At 41.5% G+C, this 22,817-nt stretch overlaps 1 protein-coding gene across 1 annotated transcript; it reads right to left on the reverse strand.

The window, feature by feature from the left end:
* Positions 1-5,402: 5,402 nt before the first annotated feature.
* FZD1 (frizzled class receptor 1) lies at positions 5,403-10,009 on the reverse strand. Its single transcript, XM_024202071.3, has one exon. The coding sequence runs from the start codon at positions 9,642-9,644 to the stop codon at positions 7,773-7,775; it is 1,872 nt and encodes a 623-aa protein (XP_024057839.1). The 5' UTR covers positions 9,645-10,009; the 3' UTR covers positions 5,403-7,772.
* Positions 10,010-22,817: the final 12,808 nt, after the last annotated feature.

Below are 22,817 nucleotides of genomic sequence, written 5' to 3' on the forward strand. Positions count from 1 at the left end.
GGGCCGGCCGCCGGACGGGCCAGACTGGGCCGCGCCTCCTCCCCCCACCCCCCCAGCTTACCTGCTTCCTGCTTCAGGCTTCCCGCGAATCAAATGTTCGCGGGAAGCAGGGGAGGGGGCGGAGTTGGGGCGGGGACTTTGGGGAAGGGGTGGAGTTGGGGCGGGGGCGGGGGCGGGGCTGGGGGCGGGGGCGGGGCCCCGTGGAGTGTCCTTGTTTTGGACACTCAAAATATGGTAACCCTATTTTAGGGCTTAATGAAATGATCTGCCACTGGGATTTGTTTTCCCAAGAGAAGTTTGTAAGTTACCTTTGACCCTACCCATATTTTTTAAACCTCAAAATTCATTTTTGAAGCATTTAAAAAAGTCCTAGGTTGAAATCCTGACCCTATTGAAGTCAATGGGAGCTTTACTATTAACTTCAATAGGGCCTGGATTTCACCCTGATGTAAGACATACTTACAACACTGGGCCCAATTGCCCACTCCTGTGGAAAAATCAACTGGAAATTCAGCCAAGCTCATCACAGAGTTTCCTTCCCATTTTCTCTTGAGGGGAGTGGATTTCTAATCTCAGGGTGGTTGTAATGCAGCCAGATCTGGCTTTTCCCTCATACTCCTCACATTCCCCTCTCCCACCAGCTAACAGAGCTCTCTAGCTGATCATTGGCCTGTCCCCTTCCATGGGGGACCAGGAGGCATGAAGTGGGTGTTAGTTCTGTGTAAGCCAGTATTAGCTACCGAGATTTCTCCTCTGCTGTGCTCAGAAACAAAAATACCTCAAACAGGAGCTGCTCCTCTGGCTCCACCTTTTTCTGGACATGGGAGCCCCAACACCACAGTTCCTTTGAGGGGCTTCTGCGGTGTGGACAAGCACACCACTGAGCCCCTCTTCCCAATTCTGGTGGCATGTGCTCCTTTTACCAATGCCAGGGGAGCAGATCAGCTAGGCCTATGTTCTGAAGAAGGAAGGGTAAAGACCAGGAGTTTTAAATAGGATCTTATCACCTCCTATTTGCAACTCCACATATGTAGAGGCCTGAGCCTGCAAGATTGTGAGGACCCTTCCCTTGAGGGGTTAAGCACCCTTCCCTTTCACAGATTTCAACAGGTTTGTACAGCACCATGTACTTTGGTGGAGGGAAATAAGTAATAACTTGTAACAAAACAACAATGCTCATTCATATGAACAAACCAACATAAAAAGTGAGTGGGGTGTTGTTACCGCTCATTTATATTAGCCTCACTAATATATTAGTCTCACTAAGATGGTATTGTGACTAACATACCAGGCATGCAATTTAGAATGTAAACAGTTATAAAGTACAACATCCTAACTGTATGTGCTATTTTAAAAGCAAGAAATATGCAATAACAAAATATAAAGAACCATCAGGCTTAGGGATTTCGGCTACTTGAGTTCATCTTGTGACTTTGTCCTCAGCAGACCCTTCAATAAAATTATATCCTTTTCTAAAATCTGCATTGTATAAGTATGGTTTATTTTAATAAAGCTGTACTAAAGCTGGAAAAAACCCACAGACTGTTCTCAGTCACACCAAGAGATACTGACAACATCATGGTAGCATGAGCAAAGCTCAAATGATTTGTGATACTATCAAAATAAGAAGGAGATATACAGCCTTATTTGCCATTGCAGTTCATCATCATTAATGTAACTATTTACTGCAGACAGTTAATTTTAGTTCTACTGCTTAGGGCCATCAGATTGGTTAAATTGCCATAAAAGTTATTTTAGGTCTTCCACCATGAAATATCTTTCTTGCTAGCTGGCAATGGAAGTTTTTCTACATTAATTCTCTTTATATGCAAAGACATGTTTTAAATTATATTATAATGATTATGACAAAGATACACAAAGGAAAATCACAATAGCAATTACACTATTATGTTGTTCACTTCCTCTTATTGCAACCAAACCTTAAAGTATTTTGGAAAAAAACATCTGATTAGAGGATGGTAACTAAATGCACATATTATGGGTTTTCTGAGTGCAAACCTCAGTGATGACTGAATCATCATAAAATTGCATTGCTTTCCGGTATGTGATGTTGGTGGGTGCTCATAAAGGGCTGTCTGACCAGAGTACAAGACTGCAGTTTATTTACTGATACAGCTGATTTAAATGAAAACAGGGGCAAGCCCTAGTCTGTGGGAGAAAGCTTGCTGTGGTTGCACTGGAAAATTAATTTAAACATATGTTGAGGTCTGAAACAGGGAAATGTTCATGGATTACAAAACAGTAATGTTTTTCTATTGTAGAATTAAAAATATTGGCTTCAGTGAAACGCTCAAAATGTTGCTTTTTCTTTTTCTTTGTGAATTATTACCTTATTATATTGTTTAAGGCCTGTTTTTTTACTAGTTTACTGAGATCTTTACTTGTAAGTAACACACAAATCTTGCTTACTAATAACCATACAAGTATTTTGCCACTTAACTTATAACTTGATAGCTTTTAAAGAAGATTTAACATTACCTCACAAACTGACACAGCTTTAAGTAAACGTACAGTATAAATTTCAGTTTATAGTTGCATGAAATTAAGTGTTGATTTTTTTTCTTTGTTTACTTACAAGACACTCTTGTCAATATTATCCTGATTGATATGATAGTTATTGGGCTAACCCAAAAGCATTTTGTGCACAAGATAAACATCAAGGACTCAGTCTCTTGAAATGCTAACCACCCTAAACTCCCACTGACTTCATAAATTGTTAGCGCCATTTTAATAAGATGTCTTTGAATAACAATGCCTCCACTTATTAAGTCACCAGGATTTGTTTCCTTTATCTCTTTACTCATTTTAAAAACCATGTTAACATGCTAAAACTGCTGAACTTTAGAAAACATGTTTCTCTCGTCACTCTTCTGCACTGTAAACATTTTTAGAGCATCAAAGGATTCAATCTTTGAGACCGAAAGAACTCTGTCCTTCCCTCTCTTGTGTGGATTATTGCATATCTTGCAAACTCAGCTAGTGACCTGTATGTCTGATAGATTTAAAATTAGGGGTGTTGCATGCCAGTACCAACATAGCAGAAGACAGAAGAAGTCACGGGATCTAATGTACATAAGTGCTTGCAGGATAGAGGCTTTAAGACCGTGATCTCCTAGTAGCAGAGCCCATACCTTTCTTTGTTTGAAGAGTGCTCACCACAGAAGGGCCTTCCTTGATCTGGACTGAAGTTGCTGGGACTCATTATGGTACAAATAATAAATAGTACAAATCTAACTGGATCTTTAAAAACAGGATATTCATAGTTGAGGCTGAATTATGTTGTTACATGTCCCTGTTTAGGTACTGCAGAGATCTTAGCTTGCTAGGAGATGTTAGCCACCAAGAATATTGCAATTATATTGTCTGGGCACTAGAGGGTGAACGGAGGATGAAATAACAGCCTTACCTCAGTTTCCAAGTCTAAAGGCCACACTATAAACAAAGTGTGGGAGGATTCTCTTCACCATTTACATGGAAAGAATCTGTAATTGCACTTGTACATGATAGCAGATATTGAGCTAGAAATATACAGAAGTTCACCCCCCATGTTAAGTTAGAATTTAGGTCTATTAGAATGCAGCATTTCATTTTTTTAAAATTAGCCTTTTAAAATAGTCTCATAAATTGGCAGTTTTGTGGATAATTTATGTGAACAAGTTAAAAGCCCTGAAAAAATAGGATTTGTTACGGAAACTAGAATGCAAGTGTGCTACTTTACAAATAGTGCTACTGTTATAGAAGGATGAATTCTAGTTTAGCATCCCCAGTTCTCCAGGCTATCATGATATTGCCCTCTATAGAGAATAGCTAGAGAAACATGTTTATTTATATATGCCTGCTCATTTTAGATCAGTGGCATTCTAAATGAAAGAGCATAGCGTTTCATTAAAGAATGCCTTTTACGAATATTCTTTAGTCTCTCAGTCAAACTTTGTCGTATCAAAGCTTTTGTTATATTGTCTTCTTTATAAGACACAAAGTAGAATTTTGCAACATTGTTTCTTTTTATACTACAATACAGTCTGCTCATAAATATGGTATACCAATTATACATAGCATTGTCAGAAATCCTATGTCTAGCTAAATTCACTTGAGCTATGGAACACTGGATATGTTTGGAGTTTTTTACTATGGTGAAGCATAAACTATTTTAATATGTCCAAAAGAAGGCACCTTCGTATTTGTTTAATCTACTTAGACTTGACTTTTACAAAAAGTCCTAAAAACCATGATAGGTGCATTTGAAATATGTAGACAAATAAAAGTATGCCAAAGAAAAATGCAAGAAGAAAGTTGTGCACTATGATAACACCCACTAATGACTATGTAATCTATTGAAAATTATTGAATTTTGCAAATTAGCATGCAAATGAATAAACAACAAAAACAAGAATGATGCACGAATAAGATGGAGCTTGCTCCAACAATTTAATTTGATGATATACTGTAATCTATTCTGCAAAAATAATGAAGACTGAGCAATGTGAAACACCCTATATTTAAATCTTGGAAGTACAAATTATAATGTGTGCAGACCACAAATGTGTAGACTAGCAAAATGTTACTTTGTATAGAAACTACATTTCCATTATTAAATACAAAAATTGTTATAACCCTAACATACTTTCTGCAATGCATAAATGAATAAACAAATATTCAGTTTCAAGGTAACTGATCAAAATGTCTCTAGTGTTGTAATTATTCACCTGACCATAAAGGACCTGCACGTCAAATGAAGTTCAATGGTTTGTGCTTTAGACCATTAGAGCTGAACACTGAGTAGTACAATTTTAACTGCTAGAACAGAGAATTTTTTTAAAAAGACAATATTTAAGAAAATGGATAGTACATTTATGCTAAAATTAAAAGCCCTATGGTTATAAGGGCAGATTTTTGCCTCTAATCTTTAAGTCTTGCTTCCTTCATACTGCATGTCAATTTTTGCCTGATTTTTTTTATAAACAATTTATATCCCCTACAATTCTGTATAATGAAACACAGTGCTACCTTATAACAGTGGAAAGCATCAGAAACAAAAATCTCCATTATCCAAGTATGCCTACCAAAACCAAACCTCTAAAAAGGCACTTTGGACGATAACAAAAATGTTTTGGAAAAAAGCTTAGAATGTATGTAATTCTTCAAAAACCCTAATGGAAATATTTTCATGTACATATTTTACAGCTCTGGTTTAACTGAACAGTCAAGATTCCAAGAAAACAAAAAAGGGCTGCATACTAAAATATTCCGAGGAAGACAATTGTTTATACTTTAGAAACAGCTTGAATGTGATTCTGGCAGTGAGAAACTGGCAAATTTTTTAAAAAAAAAAAAAAAAAGGTTTTTCAAACATAACCTCTCCTTTAAAAAAAAAAAAAAAAAAAGGAATCTGCAGGCTTCTTTCTTCTCCTGCCATATAGCAGATCTCTTCTTGGATTTCACACCATCAACCATATCCTATCAAGGATCTTGAACAGTATACATTAGTTCTTTTGAAGGATTAATCTGGACTGGCCTAGACATAAAAAACAAGCTATATAATGCATTCCTACACTGAATTCTAGCTTGTGAACGCAGTTAAAAAACAAACAAAAAACCACCCACACCTTATAATATATGACAATAATGAATACGTATATATTGAATTACTGCGAGGCATATGTAAAAGGACAAACTCATTTTGTACAAAACCTCAATTTATTTAAGAGAAATTAAAAATATGGTATTTAATATATATAAATTTCTATTCCTCTATAAATATAGATGATCTTGTGATAATGAAAGAAATAAATGAATACCAAATTCAAATACCATTGCATTTCAGGGTATGGTAGCCAGAGATAACATTTATGAACCTAAATACAGACGCTTGTTATATAAAAACTTTAAAAAAATACAATCAGGAGAGAGAAGCATTCTGCTGTTTTTCATACAGAGGACTAAATATTAAAATGCATCGGTGAAGAGTTACATTTGATGTGTCTTGTTTACCCTCTTTAAAAAACACAGGAGCATACATTTTTTTAAAGATAGACATGTTGCACACATGCTTCACAGTATGCAATGTAATTATGGTACTAGAAAGGACATCAGAGTTTCCTTAAAGTCTCATATCCCATCAGATTAAGTATTTTGTTTCTTGGTTGTTGTTGTTTTTAATAGTGGAATAAATCATCCCTCCCTCACAATGTGTACATAATGGAGCATTTTAATACAGGAGCATTTTAATATTTTAAATATTTCCAAACTGAAAAGTCAATTTATAGATTTAATAAAAAAGCTGAATACTGCGTGTCATTCCAATTAATCTCTTTTTACTGAGCTCATATTTTCTGACCCTGTTTATATTGAGCAGTCTGTTAATCTAAGTAAATATCAAGTACCTCAACACAACCTTCCAGGTAGTTCTCCCTCAACAGTTTCATTGACAGAAGAAACAATGTTATACCACACACAAGCTGACCCATCAAGGAAGCAGACAGCCAAGAAACTGAGCACACAACAATTAACATAACTATCCTCAGTCTTCCTTCCATCCATACACTGTGAAACTTTTGGGACAGCAACAGCCAATAACCCCATTTCTGATGAAAGATTAGCCAGATCAATCCCCTCTTGGGTTTGCATTAAAAAAAGAATTAAGTTTATTATACAGGTTAAAAATAAAGGTTGCTATCTATGCCCTCTTATCTCTCTTAAGCCATCAGACATACTACAAGTGCAGCTGGTATTAGACCTCCACTCCTGACCACTGACAAAACAAACACATGGTACAATTAAATTAATTAAAAAAAGCAGAAGGCAGCCAGTCCCCCCACCTAATGCTAAGTGTTGACAGAAAGGTTTAGTCTGCTGCTCTGCCCCTGATCAGGCACCTCTGAGCGGGGCTAAGGAGATTGTTCCCTCAAAGATTAGGTAGCTGGGATAAGATCTCCCTGGGTATATATGGCAAGGACTAGACATGTCTGGTATTGGGCAGCAGGGGTCAGACCATCTTCCCCTCCACCATCCATGGCAGAGCTCACAGAAGTGAGGTAAAGCTGCTTGCTCCTCCATCCCCTCAGGATGCAGGCAGCAAGACTCCCCCCGTTATGCATCAGGTATACGGGGCAGGGATCAAGTCAGGTGTTTGTGCCCCTCCCTATTCCCACCCATCTTGTAGGCTTGCTGGGATCAGGACCCAGCCTGTGTCAGGAGGAACCTTAGGGCATTACAGCAGCCTCAATCCAGGCCATGCTGTTCATGCAACTGAACTCCAAGCAAAACCATTACAAAACCTGTGCTGGGATGAAAGGAGTGGTTTGTTTTGGTTGCTTTTATTTTTCCATCCTGTACTAAAATGAAAAATAAAATCCAATGCCAGTTAAAAACAGTGGGGGAAATCTGCAAATGAGTTAAAATGTCCTAAAAATAAAAAAGGTGAGAGATCTTTGTAATTTACAAATACAAATATACTTACAAAATCTTACAGAGGCTATTTACAACCCTCTCCCCCAACCACACATAATGTTCACTCCCCACAGGAGGCAAAGACTGTCCCATCTCAGGAGTTTCCCCACCTGCCTAATTTCTCTCACTTCCCTGCAGGCTGGAGAAATGGCTAGAAGTCTGGAAAGTTTTCCAAGAGTGGATTTGCGGCAGCCTCTCCCCCACTTCCTGATTGGGATTGTGGGCATACAGTGGCGTTTGGTCCCTCACCCGCCCTCTCTGGTTGGGATGGTGGGTGTCCCTCGGCCTGGCTGGGTTGGGTTTCACACTGTGGTTTCCCCTTGCTTGCTGTTGGTAAGCCTGGTATAGAACTTCCTCCAGGAATTGAGTGTTTTCCCCGACCAGATCCAGAAGCCTGAGGTGATGCCCACGATTAAGGTCATGAGATATTTGATCATGAAGACAGTGAAGTCAGGGCTCATGGGTGGATGGTGGTGGCTGCTGTGGTTATTGGGACAGGGGATGGCATAGCTCTTACAGCTCTGGGCCACCCAGCTCCTTTCCCACTGTTCCCTAAAGGCTTGCTCGTAAAAATAGCAGGCGATGACTATAGTGGCAGGCACCGTGTAGAGGACACTGAAGACCCCTATCCTCACCATCAGCTTCTCCAGCTTCTCTGTCTTGGTGCCGTCGTGCTTCATGATGGTCCTGATCCTGAAGAGGGAGACGAAGCCGGCCAACAGGAAGGAGGTGCCGATGAACAGGTACACGAACAAGGGGGCCAGCACGAAGCCCCGCAGGGCGTCCACGTTGTTGATGCCCACAAAGCAGACGCCACTGAGCACGTCGCCGTCTACCTGCCCCAGGGCCAGGATGGTGATGGTCTTGATGGCAGGCACGGCCCAGGCGGCCAGGTGGAAGTACTGCGAGTTGGCCTCGATGGCCTCGTGGCCCCACTTCATGCCGGCGGCCAGGAACCACGTGAGGGAGAGGATGACCCACCAGATGGAGCTGGCCATGCCGAAGAAGTAGAGCATCATGAAGAGGATGGTGCAGCCCTCCCGCTTGGTGCCCTGCGCCACCGTGCGGGCGCCGTCCTCGGCGAAGCGCTCGTTGCAGACCACCCGCTCCTCCAGCAGGAAGCCGGCGATGTAGGCCACGGCCACGGCGGTGTAGCAGCCCGACAGGAAGATGATGGGCCGCTCCGGGTAGCTGAAGCGCTTCATGTCCACCAGGTAGGTGAGCACGGTGAAGAGGGTGGAGGCGCAGCACAGCACCGACCAGATGCCGATCCAGGTGCGGGAGAAGCGCAGCTCCTCGGGCCCGAAGTACATGAGCCCGTAGAGGCGGCCGGGCTCGCAGGGGGCGCCGCAGTCCTTCTCCCCGAGGAAGCGGTAGTTCAGGTAGGAGGGCACCTTGAGCGCCCGCGGGCAGGCGAAGCGGCCGCCCCGCTCGCCGCCCGCCGGCCCCGCGCCGCGCTGCTGGGGGTTGCTGGTCCAGAGCTCGGGCAGCAGCGAGGGCGTGGGGGTGCCGCGCTCGGAGGTGTTCTGCCCCACGCACAGCTCGCCGGCGCCGTGCACGGGGAACTTCTCGCAGCGCAGCGTGTCGGGCCACTGGAAGCCGAACTTGTTCATGAGCGCCTCGCAGCCCAGGCGCGCCCGCTCGCACAGGGAGCGGCAGGGCGGCAGCGCCTGCTCCAGCACCGTGCACACGGGCGCGTACATGGAGCACAGGAAGAACTTGAGCTCGGCCGAGCACTGCACCTTGACGAGCGGGTAGAACTGGTGCACCTCCAGCCCGGCGTCCTCCTGGTTGGTGTGGCCCAGCAGGTTGGGCATGATGGTCTGGTTGTAGGCGATGTCCGTGCACAGCGGGATGGAGATGGGCTGGCAGTAGCCGTGGTCCGGGATGGAGATGCCCCGCTCGCCGTTGTACTGCTGGGGCTGGCCCCGGGCAGGCAGCACCGGAGCCTCCGCCCACAGCAGCAGCAGGAGCCGGAGACACCAGCTGGGGCGGCTGCTGCTGCTCCTCTTCCTGCCGCCCGCCGCCGTCTCCCCGCCGCGAACTTCCCGGCCGTGCCCGGACGCCCCCGGGGGTGCCCGCTGCTCAGCCATACTTCGCCGGCCCCTGCCTCGGCGCCGCTGCCGCCCCAGCCGGGCTCCCGCCGCCGCCTGCTGCCTCTGCTGCGCCCGCATCAAACTTGAGACTCATGAAGGGGGGCAGGGCGGCGGGAGGGGGACACCCCGAAACTGCCCCGCTCCCGGCCCCGCCAGCGCTCCTCACTGCCCCGCAGAGCCGAGTGGCGAGAGGCAGCGCGCGGCTCCCCGCGGCAGCTCCAGCCTCCGCCGCCGCCGCCGCCTGACCATTTGTGTCAATCCCTCAAGTGCGCTCCCCCTCGCCTCTCTCCCTCGGACCGGTTTCCAGGCGCCCCGCAGTCTGCCGTTCGCCAGAAGGGAGGAGCCTTGAAACCGACGCCTGAGTTGCCTGCGGAAGGGACCGTCTCTCAACATCTCACTCAGCTTCCAGGCGCAGAAGGAGGTTGGGTCGCCCAAGCGCCGCTTTTCAGCCTGTCCAAGGCACAAAGGGAGCAGAGGCGGGGGGTGTCGCTGTGAAGGAGGCCGGGCTTGATGGGTTTTGCTTTAAAAGAAAAAAGAGGAAGGCTTGGGAGGAGAATAGCCCCATATGCTGTGAGAGGATAATGAATAGAATAGGGCAGACAATTGCTTTTCATTTTTATGGTTAAAAATTCTGCAGTTCACACTAATGAAAGAGGGTGAGTCAAGGCTAGGATCAGAACAGATGTTTCTAAGTTAAAGTTTAGTGTTTGCAATTTAGGAAACACATTTGTTCCATAGTTTACAATAAAAACTTAAAGATTGTAAGCTGATGCAAGAGATTCTTTGGAGTCTGATAAATATAATAGTGCTAAGTTGATATTGTCTTAACACACTTTGCAAACTTTAAATTGACACACTATGCCAGTGAAGTACATAAGTAAAACTCTAAATGTCTATTTGTAAACCAAACAAGCAAATAACCTGTTCCTAGCACACACACACACCAAACAAACCCCAAAACTCTAAACCAGCCATTTTGTGTGGGACCCTCAAAAATATAAAGGCTCAACTTCATCTCTGGTGTGAGTTCATAGATGTCAGAGATTAATTTGACCACTGTCTTCAGAAAGTAAAGAGGAGAACATCAATCTACAACACAGAAACTTTGAAATATTCTTTAAAACTATGCATTTGCTGTCTTAACAGATCTGTCAAAGAGGAAGGCTGGACCTACCAAGTTTTGTTATAATGGGCATTTGTGTTCTCCCTCCGCTCTGCTTGCCTGTTCTCTCCTTGTGAAGATTTGTGCATATTGTGATACCCTGCTTCTTCAAAGGAATGGAAAAACAGACAAAAAACCAACACCAAAAAAGCAGGATGGAAAGAGAGTTTGTGCAAGCAGAGCTAAGACTGGTTCCCTCCTGAAAAATTAGGATTTTAGGAATTTTGCAGACATTTTTTAGAAAGAATTGATAATTCCCCATAATCAATACAGTACAAAACACTGAATTGCTTAATATATGTTACATTTTGGGTCCATCAGTCTTGACAGTGTCCCTTTAAGGAAAGGCAGCTCTGTTACTTCCAGCTCCATTCAAAACGCAGCAGGGATTTTGGGGAGTGGGAATCAATATTTGCCTCAGGGCACAATCATAGGGGTGGGGGAGAAAGGGATTGGGGGGATGACAATATAATTGTCAGGCTTCCAAAAGGCAATTGCAGACAATGGAGAGTAAAGTAAATTAAAAACCGTGACTAGTAACTGAGCATCTTTGTAAGACGTGTATCGCTTTAATTTGTTTAGTGTAACAGGTTTTTTTGGCACAAAAATGAGGAACAAACCTTTGAAATTAGGGTTACATTCAGTATATACTAATGGTGTTCTGAAAGTTGCAAAATAAAAATAAGTATCAAAGGGTATTTATCATGTCAATGTTGAGTTACTTGTACATTCTAGGATAAATAAACTATAATAACCTAAAATATAAAAGTAATAATTACAACAGTTTTTTCTTGCCTAGTAGACGGTTATTTTAGGTCAGTGTAAGATTAAAGCCACCTTACTTACAAATACCTTGGGGTAGGTTTTTTTAAAATATACACTACTTCTGTAGATTGTGTGTTTTGTTGAGTGAATGTACATACAGTAATTACCAAGGATAGCCATTTCCTCCTATATGTCTAAGTTACATGTGCTCAGAGCCAGAGGAACTCAAGTTGGCTATTTCAAAATGCATACTCAATTTATTAAAAGAAAAAAATGGTAAAAGCTAGATGGGAAATGTACTTTACTCACTGAAATTCAATAATAGTAATAATAAACTAGACTCCGATAATCTCAAAGCGTTTTACAAACATGGAGTATCTGGATCCTAAGAACACCTCTGCACTGTGGAAATTCAAATTCCCATGTTTGACTGACTGTCCCAAAGTCAGACAAGGTATAAGATACATTTCTTACCATCACTACTGTGTGCCCAAAGTCACACAGTGAATCAGTGGCAGAGTCAGGAACAGAAGCCAGGTCGCCCTGACTCCCAGTCCAGTGCTCTGACATGTTGGACTGCCATTTTTCTCTCCCTAAACTTTTGAGGTCTTGCAGTATATCATGCCATCTTCAGTTTGTACACCAAGGCACTGTATATCACGCTTTTATTACACGGTGTCAGAAGAAAAAGAATCTTTGGCAAAAATGGAGCAAATGAAGCCATCCTTTGGTCTGGAAGAAAATGTGGTAGCGAACTGGAGGAAGTGATTGTATTGCTTTCAAAATTTTCTGGAAGCAGGTGACATTACATAGAAATAGGAAAGGGTGAAACCCACCACTCTGCTGCATGTGGCAGGCCTATGGGCATTGGAGGGCTATAATACATTCCTGTGGCACATGAAAGGGATTTGGAAACTACTATGAGGGGGGAAGGTCTCAAAGCCCGGGCTCTAGCCTGAGTGTTTTTAGCCCTGCAGCCCAAGCCTGAGTCAGCTGACCCAAGCCCTGAGACTTGGCACCGTGGGTTTTATTGGAGTGTAGACATACCTTCACTGTCTATCTTGTAGTAACAATACACCCTGAGATGTTCTATTTTGGACTAGAATAAACATGTCCATTGAAGATATGAAATCTGCATCAAATAGCAACATATAGACTATAAACCTCAGTTGGCTCACCATGGGATTCTAAGTGAGCTAATTGATTAACTGATTGTGGGCCACAATCTAACTGATTGTGGGCCACAGTTCAAGAGTGCCTTATTTTGGTATTTCTCCTTGATATATTCATTTTAGCACATCATGTCAAGCCCTTACTATTTATAGTCACATGTGTTAGAATAAGATAGGTACAAATAGCAAAAATGTGAAAAAATAAAATGTAGCTGATTCTATGATTCCCCAGCTATCATTGTAGGATCATCAGAACACACCTCAGTGTTTTATTAGGCTACCATTTCAGAGACTTAGAGGTAGAAAAACAAAACCCTTAATCTACGTATAACAAACTTCTTGAGCCCAAGACAGTTAACCCTTAGGTAGGTACCAAAAGATTTATGTGCCTGAAAAGTGGAAAAGAAAATATACTCTTACAAGAATCCCAGACAGATATGTCCATTGCAAAAGAGAGATTTCAAACAGAAAAGGTCTAGCCACCTGCCAAGGTAATAGCCACCTGCACCAAGGACATATGTCATGACAACGTCTGAGGGTCATTTCTATAGGAGGAAAAAAAGACATCTAAAAAAAACCTAAGTTGGACCCTGTTTCTTGGGAGATCCAGAATGCTACTGTCAGTGCTCCTGTACTGACAGAAATAGCACAAGTCCACACAGTCACTGGCAATGAAAAACACCAGGAATAGGGAACATGAGGCCCATGTGATTGCCCGCCCAGCAGCCAAACAGGCCACTGCATAAAGAGTTGTTCTGAGAACATGAAGCCATGTGACCAGAAAACCATTTAGGTTCAGAGGCAGTAGTTATCAAAGATGCAGAACAATCCTCTTTTCTGTCAGGGGGTTCGGGTTATCTAGCCCTGAAATCTATCCCCAGATATCTCTATTTATATATTTTGTTATTAGTTTGTGGTTGTCAGTTTTGGTGGAAATTGTGTTTTATCTACACTTAATTTGGGATGAAAAACCTACCATGTGATCGCTTTTGTAATCTTGCTCCATATCATGTAACTTGGGCCAGGAATAAATATCAGTCTCTTAGGAGCTCTCCTGGAAGTTAGATCCTTTTTACAGTTCATTCTTAAAGTATTCACAAGAAGAACTGTTAAGCACATTCAAAGCGCACTATAGAAAGTCTCTTCATCACAGTACCCACAACAATTTTTCTAGTCAATAATGTTTATAGAGCAGTTTAAACTAAACTCAATATATATTGAGTATGCAGGCTTATTATTTGATTTTGTGTTCTTCTGGAAGAAATGTAGATGATCCCTTGTAAATTAAAGCCCTATGTTGCCTGTGCTTCCCGATCTGTTCTGTGATTGGATGAGAGAGAAGCTGGGACTGTAATCATTCTAGTGCTGGAACAAGTTTTTTGGAGAACAAGAAAAACTCACCACTCTTAAAAGGGCAATTATAGCTCATGATTCATTTTGTTTTAGGGAAAACATGCGCATTTCTCTCTCTCTCGCTCTCCTTTTTATTTTCCCATCTTAAATTAATTCTTCTAAAATTATATACAATGCATCAAAGTTATATACGGTGCCTCAAAACAACCCAGTTTCTTATGTTTTTTCCCCCCAGGTTTGCTGGATTTAGGGCCTGATCTGCAATCCTTACACTCGAGAGTAGATCTATTGATTTCATTGACACTAAGTAAGTGAGTAAAGCTTTGTAAGGTTGTGACACAAACCAAGACATTCACAGTTAAGGCTGCTCTTGATCTCACACTGTTTTTGGGACTGGTGTAAATCCATTGATTTCAGTGGAATTACTCCTGATTTACATCAGTGTAAATGAGATCAGAATCATGTCTGAACTGTTGCTCAGAACATACATGGCAGGGGATGAGAGGTTGTGTGTCTTGTTCCTTTTATGCATGCATTTCCCAATAACATTAGTGAGCGTTGTGTATGTAGATTGATGGGTGAATGTGAGACCAGGTCAGATTTACTGATGTCCTGGAGGGGACATGTCAGGGGCTTGCAAATGCCCTGTTAATGGCCTTGGTCCCTACAAAGGAGAATCTCAGTTTTCACTTAGAAAGAAATGTTTGCTCCTTTTCCTTGCAAAGATAGCGTTGAAAATAATAAACCAGTATACATGGATGTAAACTGACCAGGGTAACTGAAAGGAATGAGCTATTAGGTTCCACTTCTAACGAGTCCTTCACCCGCTGAACACACAGTTTCTATAAGATGGGTCACTTAAGTTTGGGGTATAGTTCAAAGAACCTCCTTATTAACCCTTTCCAAAATCTTCAGGCTGGCTCCGTTAATAGTGGTGTGATAAAAGTGGGCAAGACGAGAACGAGAACAAAAATTTGTTTCATAGGCTTTTCCTAAAATTGGAAGGCAGACTCTACTTGTTAAAATGTTCAGCTCTCTCTGAAGCTGGCTACTGACCCAGCTGCTGCACACTCAGACAGCTGCCATGGCATGGTGTTCCCTCCATTCCCATGGCAGCTGTTTCCAACGGAACTCTCCTTCCTGTGTCCCCATCAGAATCTCTAGGAGTACATGCGGGATGCACCACATGGTTCCTACACACACAGCAAACTGCTCCAGGGGTATGTGAGGAGGAGAAAGGGAAGCACTTTAAAGAACTCACCACCTGTGTATCAGCATTCTGCACGAGGGTGTCTGCCTTCAGATCATTAAGATATTCCATAGCCTGTGTTCATCTGCTTATGGATATCCCAGTAGCCACAAACATGAAAAATTCCCTTTTCCATCTGTGAATGGTAAAGATACTGTACCATCCTCTGCTGAATTCAGATGTAGCCATGGTGATCTACTCATTCATTACCTGCAGACTTGATTATTGTAAGTCTCTGTACTTGGGTATGAAATTACAGATGTTAACCAAACTGCAGTTTGGTTCACAGCACGGAAGACTATCTGCTCAGCAATGCAGGTCACTGAGATGCCTTTATCCCAGTGATCTGCTCTCTTCACTGGCTTCCTGTTGAATGTTGGATCCAATTCAAGATTCTGCTTCTCACCTTCAAAGCCTTACATGGGATTGACCCAAGTGACCTGAGGGACTGCCTCACCCCGAGCAGTTGTGACTTCCTGTGACAGCTGTATTCTATAGGGCAGTGTCAACCTCAAGATGACTGTGCAGGAGGCAACTCTTGTTCAGAAGATGGAGCTATTGCAGCAGCTGGCCCCCAAATCTGCAACTCCCAAGAAGATATATGGGTGACCATGAACCTCAGCACTTTTAGAGCAAAATATCAAGGTCATTTATTTGACCTACAGTTGTCATCCCACAATAATGTAAAATCCCATCCCTGCTGACTAGAGGAAAGAGAGAGAGAGAGAGAGAGAGAAATATCTCTTTATTCATTCTTTAATTTTGGGGGGCTCTCTGATATCATGGTGATGGGCACTATATATGAATCTAGATGACAGATAGAAAGATAGAGTGAAAAATATACTGCATGTAGTGCAAACTAATGTGGAAGGTTTTTGGATGGAGCCTCTTGTTAAAATTTTGGAAGCAAATTTGCTCTCAGGTTGTATAGAATATTGCATATTGTTAACTGCTCTGAGACTGTTGCACTATTTAAACAGTAGGACAGACAAGTTAAAGATGGAATCTTCTTTTAAAGGCCTTATGGTTAATAAATAAAGTGGAAAAGGAGGCTTTCTACAAAGCCATTAATCTCTTGTACAAGGATATATTTATGTACTTTTCACAATGCAGCTTATTTAAATACATTTTGCCTTTTTAAAATGTAGATTGTGACAAGCCATTAAGGTATATTGTGTTTTTTAAATCTTTAAACATTAATACAAATATTACCTCATAAGCAGTAAAGGCTTCTTAAGAAGCATTATATTCTATCATGTAACTGCAGGATAGAATTTATTTGAGCACCATCTAGGATCTCCATTGTGCTCTTTTGCCCTTTTATCCTACAGTGAGGATACCTACAGTACAGTATATATATATATCTTTCTGTGCATTCATTTGCCTGGAGGTGTGATTCAGAGTTAAAAGGTACCACGTTTTCCTTCTGGCCAGGGAGGGTAGCCGCAGATCACCCTGAACTCTATCAGTGCTGCCTCCAAGTTGGCTGAAAGGGTTAGCTGAATTGCTTCATAGGGTTGCTAGGTGTCCAGTTTTTCAACTGAACACCCGGTCGAAAAGGGACCCTCCCCAACCCGGTGAAAATGAGCGAGTGAGTGAGGGTGGGGGAGAGCAAGCGATGATGGGAGTGGGGATGGAGTGAGTGGGGCAGGGCCTAGGAGAAGGGGTGGGGCAAGGGTGTTCGGTTTTGTTCAGTTAGAAAGTTGGCAACTCTATAAATGGGGACTTTTATCCTCTTCCTGCAGGAGGTAAGCCTGCTGCCTCCGGATTGCATAATGTAGAAATTGCACAATTGCACTCAATCCATAATGGAAATTCCTTGGCTTGTCATGAATCCATAAACCTCAAGCCTCATTCTGATGTTATCCCAGTCTCATTTCATTCCTTAAAAATTCCCATGGGACTTGGTTCCCATGCAAACCTCTAGCACCTACACACTGAAAGAACCATATCAGAGCAAGCCTAATGTTGAGACAATGATGCATTTGGAATGCTAAAGATGGGATGTATGTCTGAGCCCTAATCGTTTTTGCCATTGCCACTTGGCTACTTCCACTGTATCTTTTTCTATTGAAATGTACCCCTCTAGGTTTAAGGGACTTAGGCCTTGTCTGTCTGAGAAAAGTGTACCAATATTAAACTAGATATATTTAGACATTTATTTAGTTAGATTATTGCAATCCTTCTTCCCTTGTGTCGATACTCAGATTTCACTTTCACAGTGCCTTTTATAGATTAGGTTTAGTTGATTCCTTGCTGATTTAAGTTTAATCAATAAAAAGCACTCACGCTGATAAGTGATCACACTAAAGGCATCGCAGTACAGGTCTCCAACAGGTAAGGCCTTATTTACTGAAGATTTGCAGCACAACATTTGGTCAACAAGAAAACTAGTAACTTTAATAAGTAAATAATACTTTGCACTTGTATAATGTGTCTTCCATGAGAGCTCTTGAAGCATTCTATGACCATTAATAAAGTTACAGTTGCCTCACAGCAGTGTAATTATACCCCCATTTAGCACAAATAGAGAAATTAAGTAAGTTACTTCAACTACGTTTGTACTAAAGATAAGAATTTCTACCATTAAAATGTTCATATAAATAGTGGTTTTTAGACTAGGATTAGGGGACAGTGTGAATGTATGGATACAGCACTATCCATACACTTTTGGAAAAGCTGTTATAGCCTGAACAATAGTCCCACTTGTTCTAAATTAAACAGATTTGGTAGTAAATGGAAGTTTTCATCACAACATGAAGACATATACATTAGCACAACTGGCAGTTTTGGACAGGACAAGCGGTTCTGTATTCCACTAATCATCATTCCTGGGCATATAAATGCTTATTAATCCTTTTCTGCCTAATGCAGTATCCTTTTTTTTTAAACAAAGCCAGTTCTGACAAGTGGAGATTGATCTTTAAGTTCAGTTTTAGGGGTAGCGAGTAATGTTATGCTATGACTGCTTGTACCATAGTGTCTTAAAATCCTGAATTATCAGTCTTTTCTCTGTGTACTGTTTATATGCATTCCTAATTCTCTTGCCACAAAAATATTTCAGTGCTACTGTAAATTGTTATAAATTGCAGTCCAGATAAAATATTTTTTGGAAAAAAAGGCCTACATTCCTGAACACTTAATTTTTATATGTAAAATTATATTACCCGGAAGTCAGTTACTACATAGCTTCACTAAAAACACGAGTAAAGGAGTTAACCTGGTGTTTCTAGCACTTTAAACAAAACACAAATTTGTCAAACTGTACAAATATATTATAGAATTAATAAAAGGAAGTTTCAGACAGAAATATTAATCACAGTTCAAAATTATTCATAGATATGACACCCATTACCATAGTACCTGAGCACTTCAGAGTCTTTAATGGATTTACCTCGGAAAACCCCTGTGAGGTAGGACATTGCTTTTATCCCATTTTACAGATGTGGAATGGAGACATAGAGAAAGACTGTGGGTATGTCTACACTGCATATTGGATCAATCAGGAGGGAGTCTCCCAGCCCAGGGCGACAGACTCAGGCTAGTGAGGCTCATGCTAGTGCTCTAAAATTAGCTGTATAGACAAGAAGGGGAGTGCACGTGACCTGCAACTTCCATGTGCTGCCTATACAGCTATTTTTAGAGTACTAGCACCAGCCCCACCAGCTCAAGTCAGTTGACCTGGGCTGAGAGGCTCACTCTGCTTGGTCCAAAATGCTGTGTAGACATGCCCATAGTCTTTCTCTGTGCCTCCGTTCCACATCATTGTATATAGAAGTTTAAATGTATATCAAACTTGGTAACACAATTTACCAGTTAATTATTTAATGAAAACCTCAAATAATTTTGAAGAAAAGTTTATACAAAACCAAAACATTTTCATTGGAGTTTCTTGTGGCAACAAAAAACATTTCCCAACCAGCTCTACATGATGTACATGACAGGGCAAGCCAACTGCAGTTGTAGCTACCATTTATTCTTCCACAAAATTATTCCTCTCTTTCACCTCCACCCTTTTTTTCTTGGCATTAGAGTATACTGATTTGCCCTTTGGGTGGGGTAGGAACATGTCATTGACAGAGTTTTTGACAGATGCTTGTCATACCATGCAGAATATCCCCAACAAATAAAAAATGAAGCTCAAGAAAGGAAATACACCACAAGAGTCAGAGACCATTGATGATGAGCCTCACTGATTGTCAGAAAAAGTCTAGCAAAAATTACCTCTAATGATACAATTGTTTTGGACATGGAGTTTGCTAAGCTGATGGTTCAAATAGAAACTAAATTAGAAAAAAAATGAATACTGTACAAGAGAAGAAGGACAAGAAACTGTCTCAGAGGTGGAAGGATAAATTCTCTACCATAAACACTGAACCAACAGAAACAGTCAATTGGCAGAAATGACCGAACAAGTAAAACTACCGTCTAACAAAATGGAAGACCTCAAGAACTGATGCAGAAGGACAAAATTGAAAAGTGCTTGAACCCTAGAAGAGGAAAGACATATCAAGATCCTAAAGGATGGGGATAATACACTGTATGTTTCAAGATTAGATTTGAGATTGTAAGCTCTTTGGGGCCAGGGCCGGCTCCAGGCACTAGCTCAACAAGCAGGTGCTTGGGGCGGCCAAGGGAGGGGGCGGCAGGTCCGTGAGGAGTGAAGGACCTGCTGCTGAACTGCCGCCGCCAATCACGGCTTTTTTTTTTTTTTTGCTTGGGGCGGCAGAAATGCTGGAGCCGGCCCTGTTTGGGGCAGGGACAGTCATTTACTATGAGGCTGAACAGTTCCTAGCACAATCGGGCCCAAGCTGGCTGGACTCCAGGAGCTACCACAGTATAAATGTTAATTAATAATAATAATTAAATAATATTACTCCAGTGGTGTCCAGCAAAAGTGGGCAGAACTCACAGAGGTCAAGAAGATACTTCATTCAAATAATATTCATCCTCCCATATCCACAAACTCTAAAAATATTCTACATTGACCAGACACCCACTTTATGTTCCCAGGAGAAGGTAAAGACATCGTCAATAACAATTCTCGACTGACAGACTCTACAAAGACAATACAGCTACCATATGGGAACTAGTGTGAGGATCTGTGGGTCCTTGGGAAGGCTTCACATCCCAGCCACCACTCAGCAGTTTGATAGTAACTTGTAGGCTGAGTTGCTAATGGCATCCTCGCCCTACCAGAAGTACCATTCATGGGGGCCTTATAGGAGAAGTGTCTGGCCTCAACAAGTGTCTGGCCTGGCTGCACCATTTAGGCCAGAAGGAGGCACAGGAAGTTGTCTGTGAAACTGGGTGAATTGCTGGCTGACTGCTACATTGGACCCCACCTTTTCGCCCGGCTCCTGAGCTCTGCTTTCCTGACCTGTTCCTGATCCCTGCCCCTGGCTCTTAGCTCGACTCCTGACTCCGACCACTGCTCTGACCACAAAGTCTGGTTGCCCAAGCCCCAGTCATGACAACTAGTCATGTATATACTCTGGATGTTTTTATAGACTTTCTACCAAGTAGGCGGGTGTACGCTAAGGGATTCCATTTTGTAACCCATAAGACTATTCCATCCTACTGGGATAGTAGCTTATCACATACATTACAAATACCATATAATTTACAATATATTTTCACTCTCTTTTTAAATCATATGATTTAAGTGAAGTGTTAAGTGCTCTATTATCTGCACTTATTATCTGGCTGCTGATTACAGTGGAATTTAAAATGTTGGCTTTGACCTTTCCAGTCCTAAATGGGCTGGCCTGGGACCTACCTACCTAAGAGACAACTTCGCTTCCTGTGCCATACTGCCATAGCTGAGATTGGCAAAGGAACTTGGACTTACCTTCTGCCCAGCTTGGTCCACTATAGTCCACCCTGTTGACTCTTAAAGCATGTTGCAGAGCCCATCTATTTTCCCTGGCTTTGGAAGGAATAGGAGGAGGTGTGATGATAGGGCCGGGGAATTTTTCAGCCTTTATTCCTTGACAGCTATTGTTGATAAAGGGATATAGGTGGCATTGATAGAGCAGTAATTATGGAGGAAGCTATTATGTTTGTATTTTTTAAAAATTGTCTGGAGTGCTTAGAGCTGTAGATAGGCGTTCTTATCTTTTCCCTGCATGAATCTAAATCAATAAATGAATATGGAATCATAGACTACACAATATATACGATTTTACTATCATGTCCCCTTTATATCAGTTTTGAATCTAATCCCATCTACAGATGTATAGTATTGTAGAGATAATGGTTTTGAAATTGGACAAGCACAGCCAGAAGGCTGTCAACTGGTTGTCCATTCTGAGGGCGTTCAAATGCATAAGTTACTCCACATCAAAACTGAGTTGTGACTAGTTCAAAATTGCTTCAAAATCAGCCTGGCACAGACAGCAGTTTAAGAAGTACTTAAGAATTTTGCTCATATAATTACTGATTCAGGAGCCTAACTTTAGGCACTCAGGTTTGAAAATGTTGGCCTGTGTGCCAAAGTCACCTCAACTTTCTGTGCCTTAACTTAGCCATGTATAAAAGAAGGTTAACAATACTTGCCCATCTCACAGGAATGTTGTGATACTTAATTCATAAATGATTGTAAAGTATTTTGAGAGTGTTGATTGAGTAGGTCACTGTATGTCAGTTGTTATATATATTACTTCCTGCTTAAATTTGATTGTTATCTTTGAAGTGTTATGAAGTGGCTATGTGTCTTCAGTCAAAAAAGATTGCTGGCTACAGAAATTTAATACAACTAAATCAGTTCAGCAGGTTTCTAAAATATTCATGAGGAGTAAAAAAAAGGGTGTATTTTTTTTTTAAATTACACTGTGAAGAAGTAAATATATCCTCTCTGTGTATATATTATGTACACAGCATATATATGGATGGAGTGAGGAAGAGAGAGAATGAACTATGCCGGTAACTGCAAATATATTAAGTACTTTCCAAGACCTAACTTCACAGTATTTTCTATCTGTAAACTAGTACACTGGAATAATTGAAATATCTAACAGAAATTAAGCAAGTGTGTATGTGCGTGTGTATTCACCTCTGAGAAAAGTATTAATACAGCAATACAATTAGTGAGATGGTTTAAGAAAATATCTTGCCCTAAAAATGTAAAAGCTTTGTGTTCAAAGGATTTAGAAAATAAACTCTCTTTCTGGAGAGCCCTTCCCCTTGGGATTTGGCATAAAAAAGTAAAGAGAATTTCTAAGAAATATCAGGTTGTCTTTGCTGGCCTATTTTTTCTTTGTTCTGAATGGAAACAACTTGAGCTCAAAAGGTAAATTCTATTGACTGTAGATTTTAATAAGTGTGAGTTTAGAAGAGAAAGCTAAGGGTGTACAAAATGTGACTGTATTTTACAGCCCCTTTTTTCGTCTTTTTTCTTTTGATAAGCACTTAACAGAAGTCTATTCAGTGAAAGCTGCCAATTCTTATATTTACTATATGCACAGATTAGGAATGTCAGAGAAAATATGTGTGGCAAATTAGGGTGACCTCTGTGGCCTGAATTTTAAATGAGAGGGCAAAAATATAAG

Source organism: Terrapene carolina, unplaced genomic scaffold, assembly GCF_002925995.2.
Source record: "Terrapene carolina triunguis isolate 2854851 unplaced genomic scaffold, T_m_triunguis-2.0 Scaffold84, whole genome shotgun sequence".
NCBI lineage: Eukaryota > Metazoa > Chordata > Testudines > Emydidae > Terrapene > Terrapene triunguis.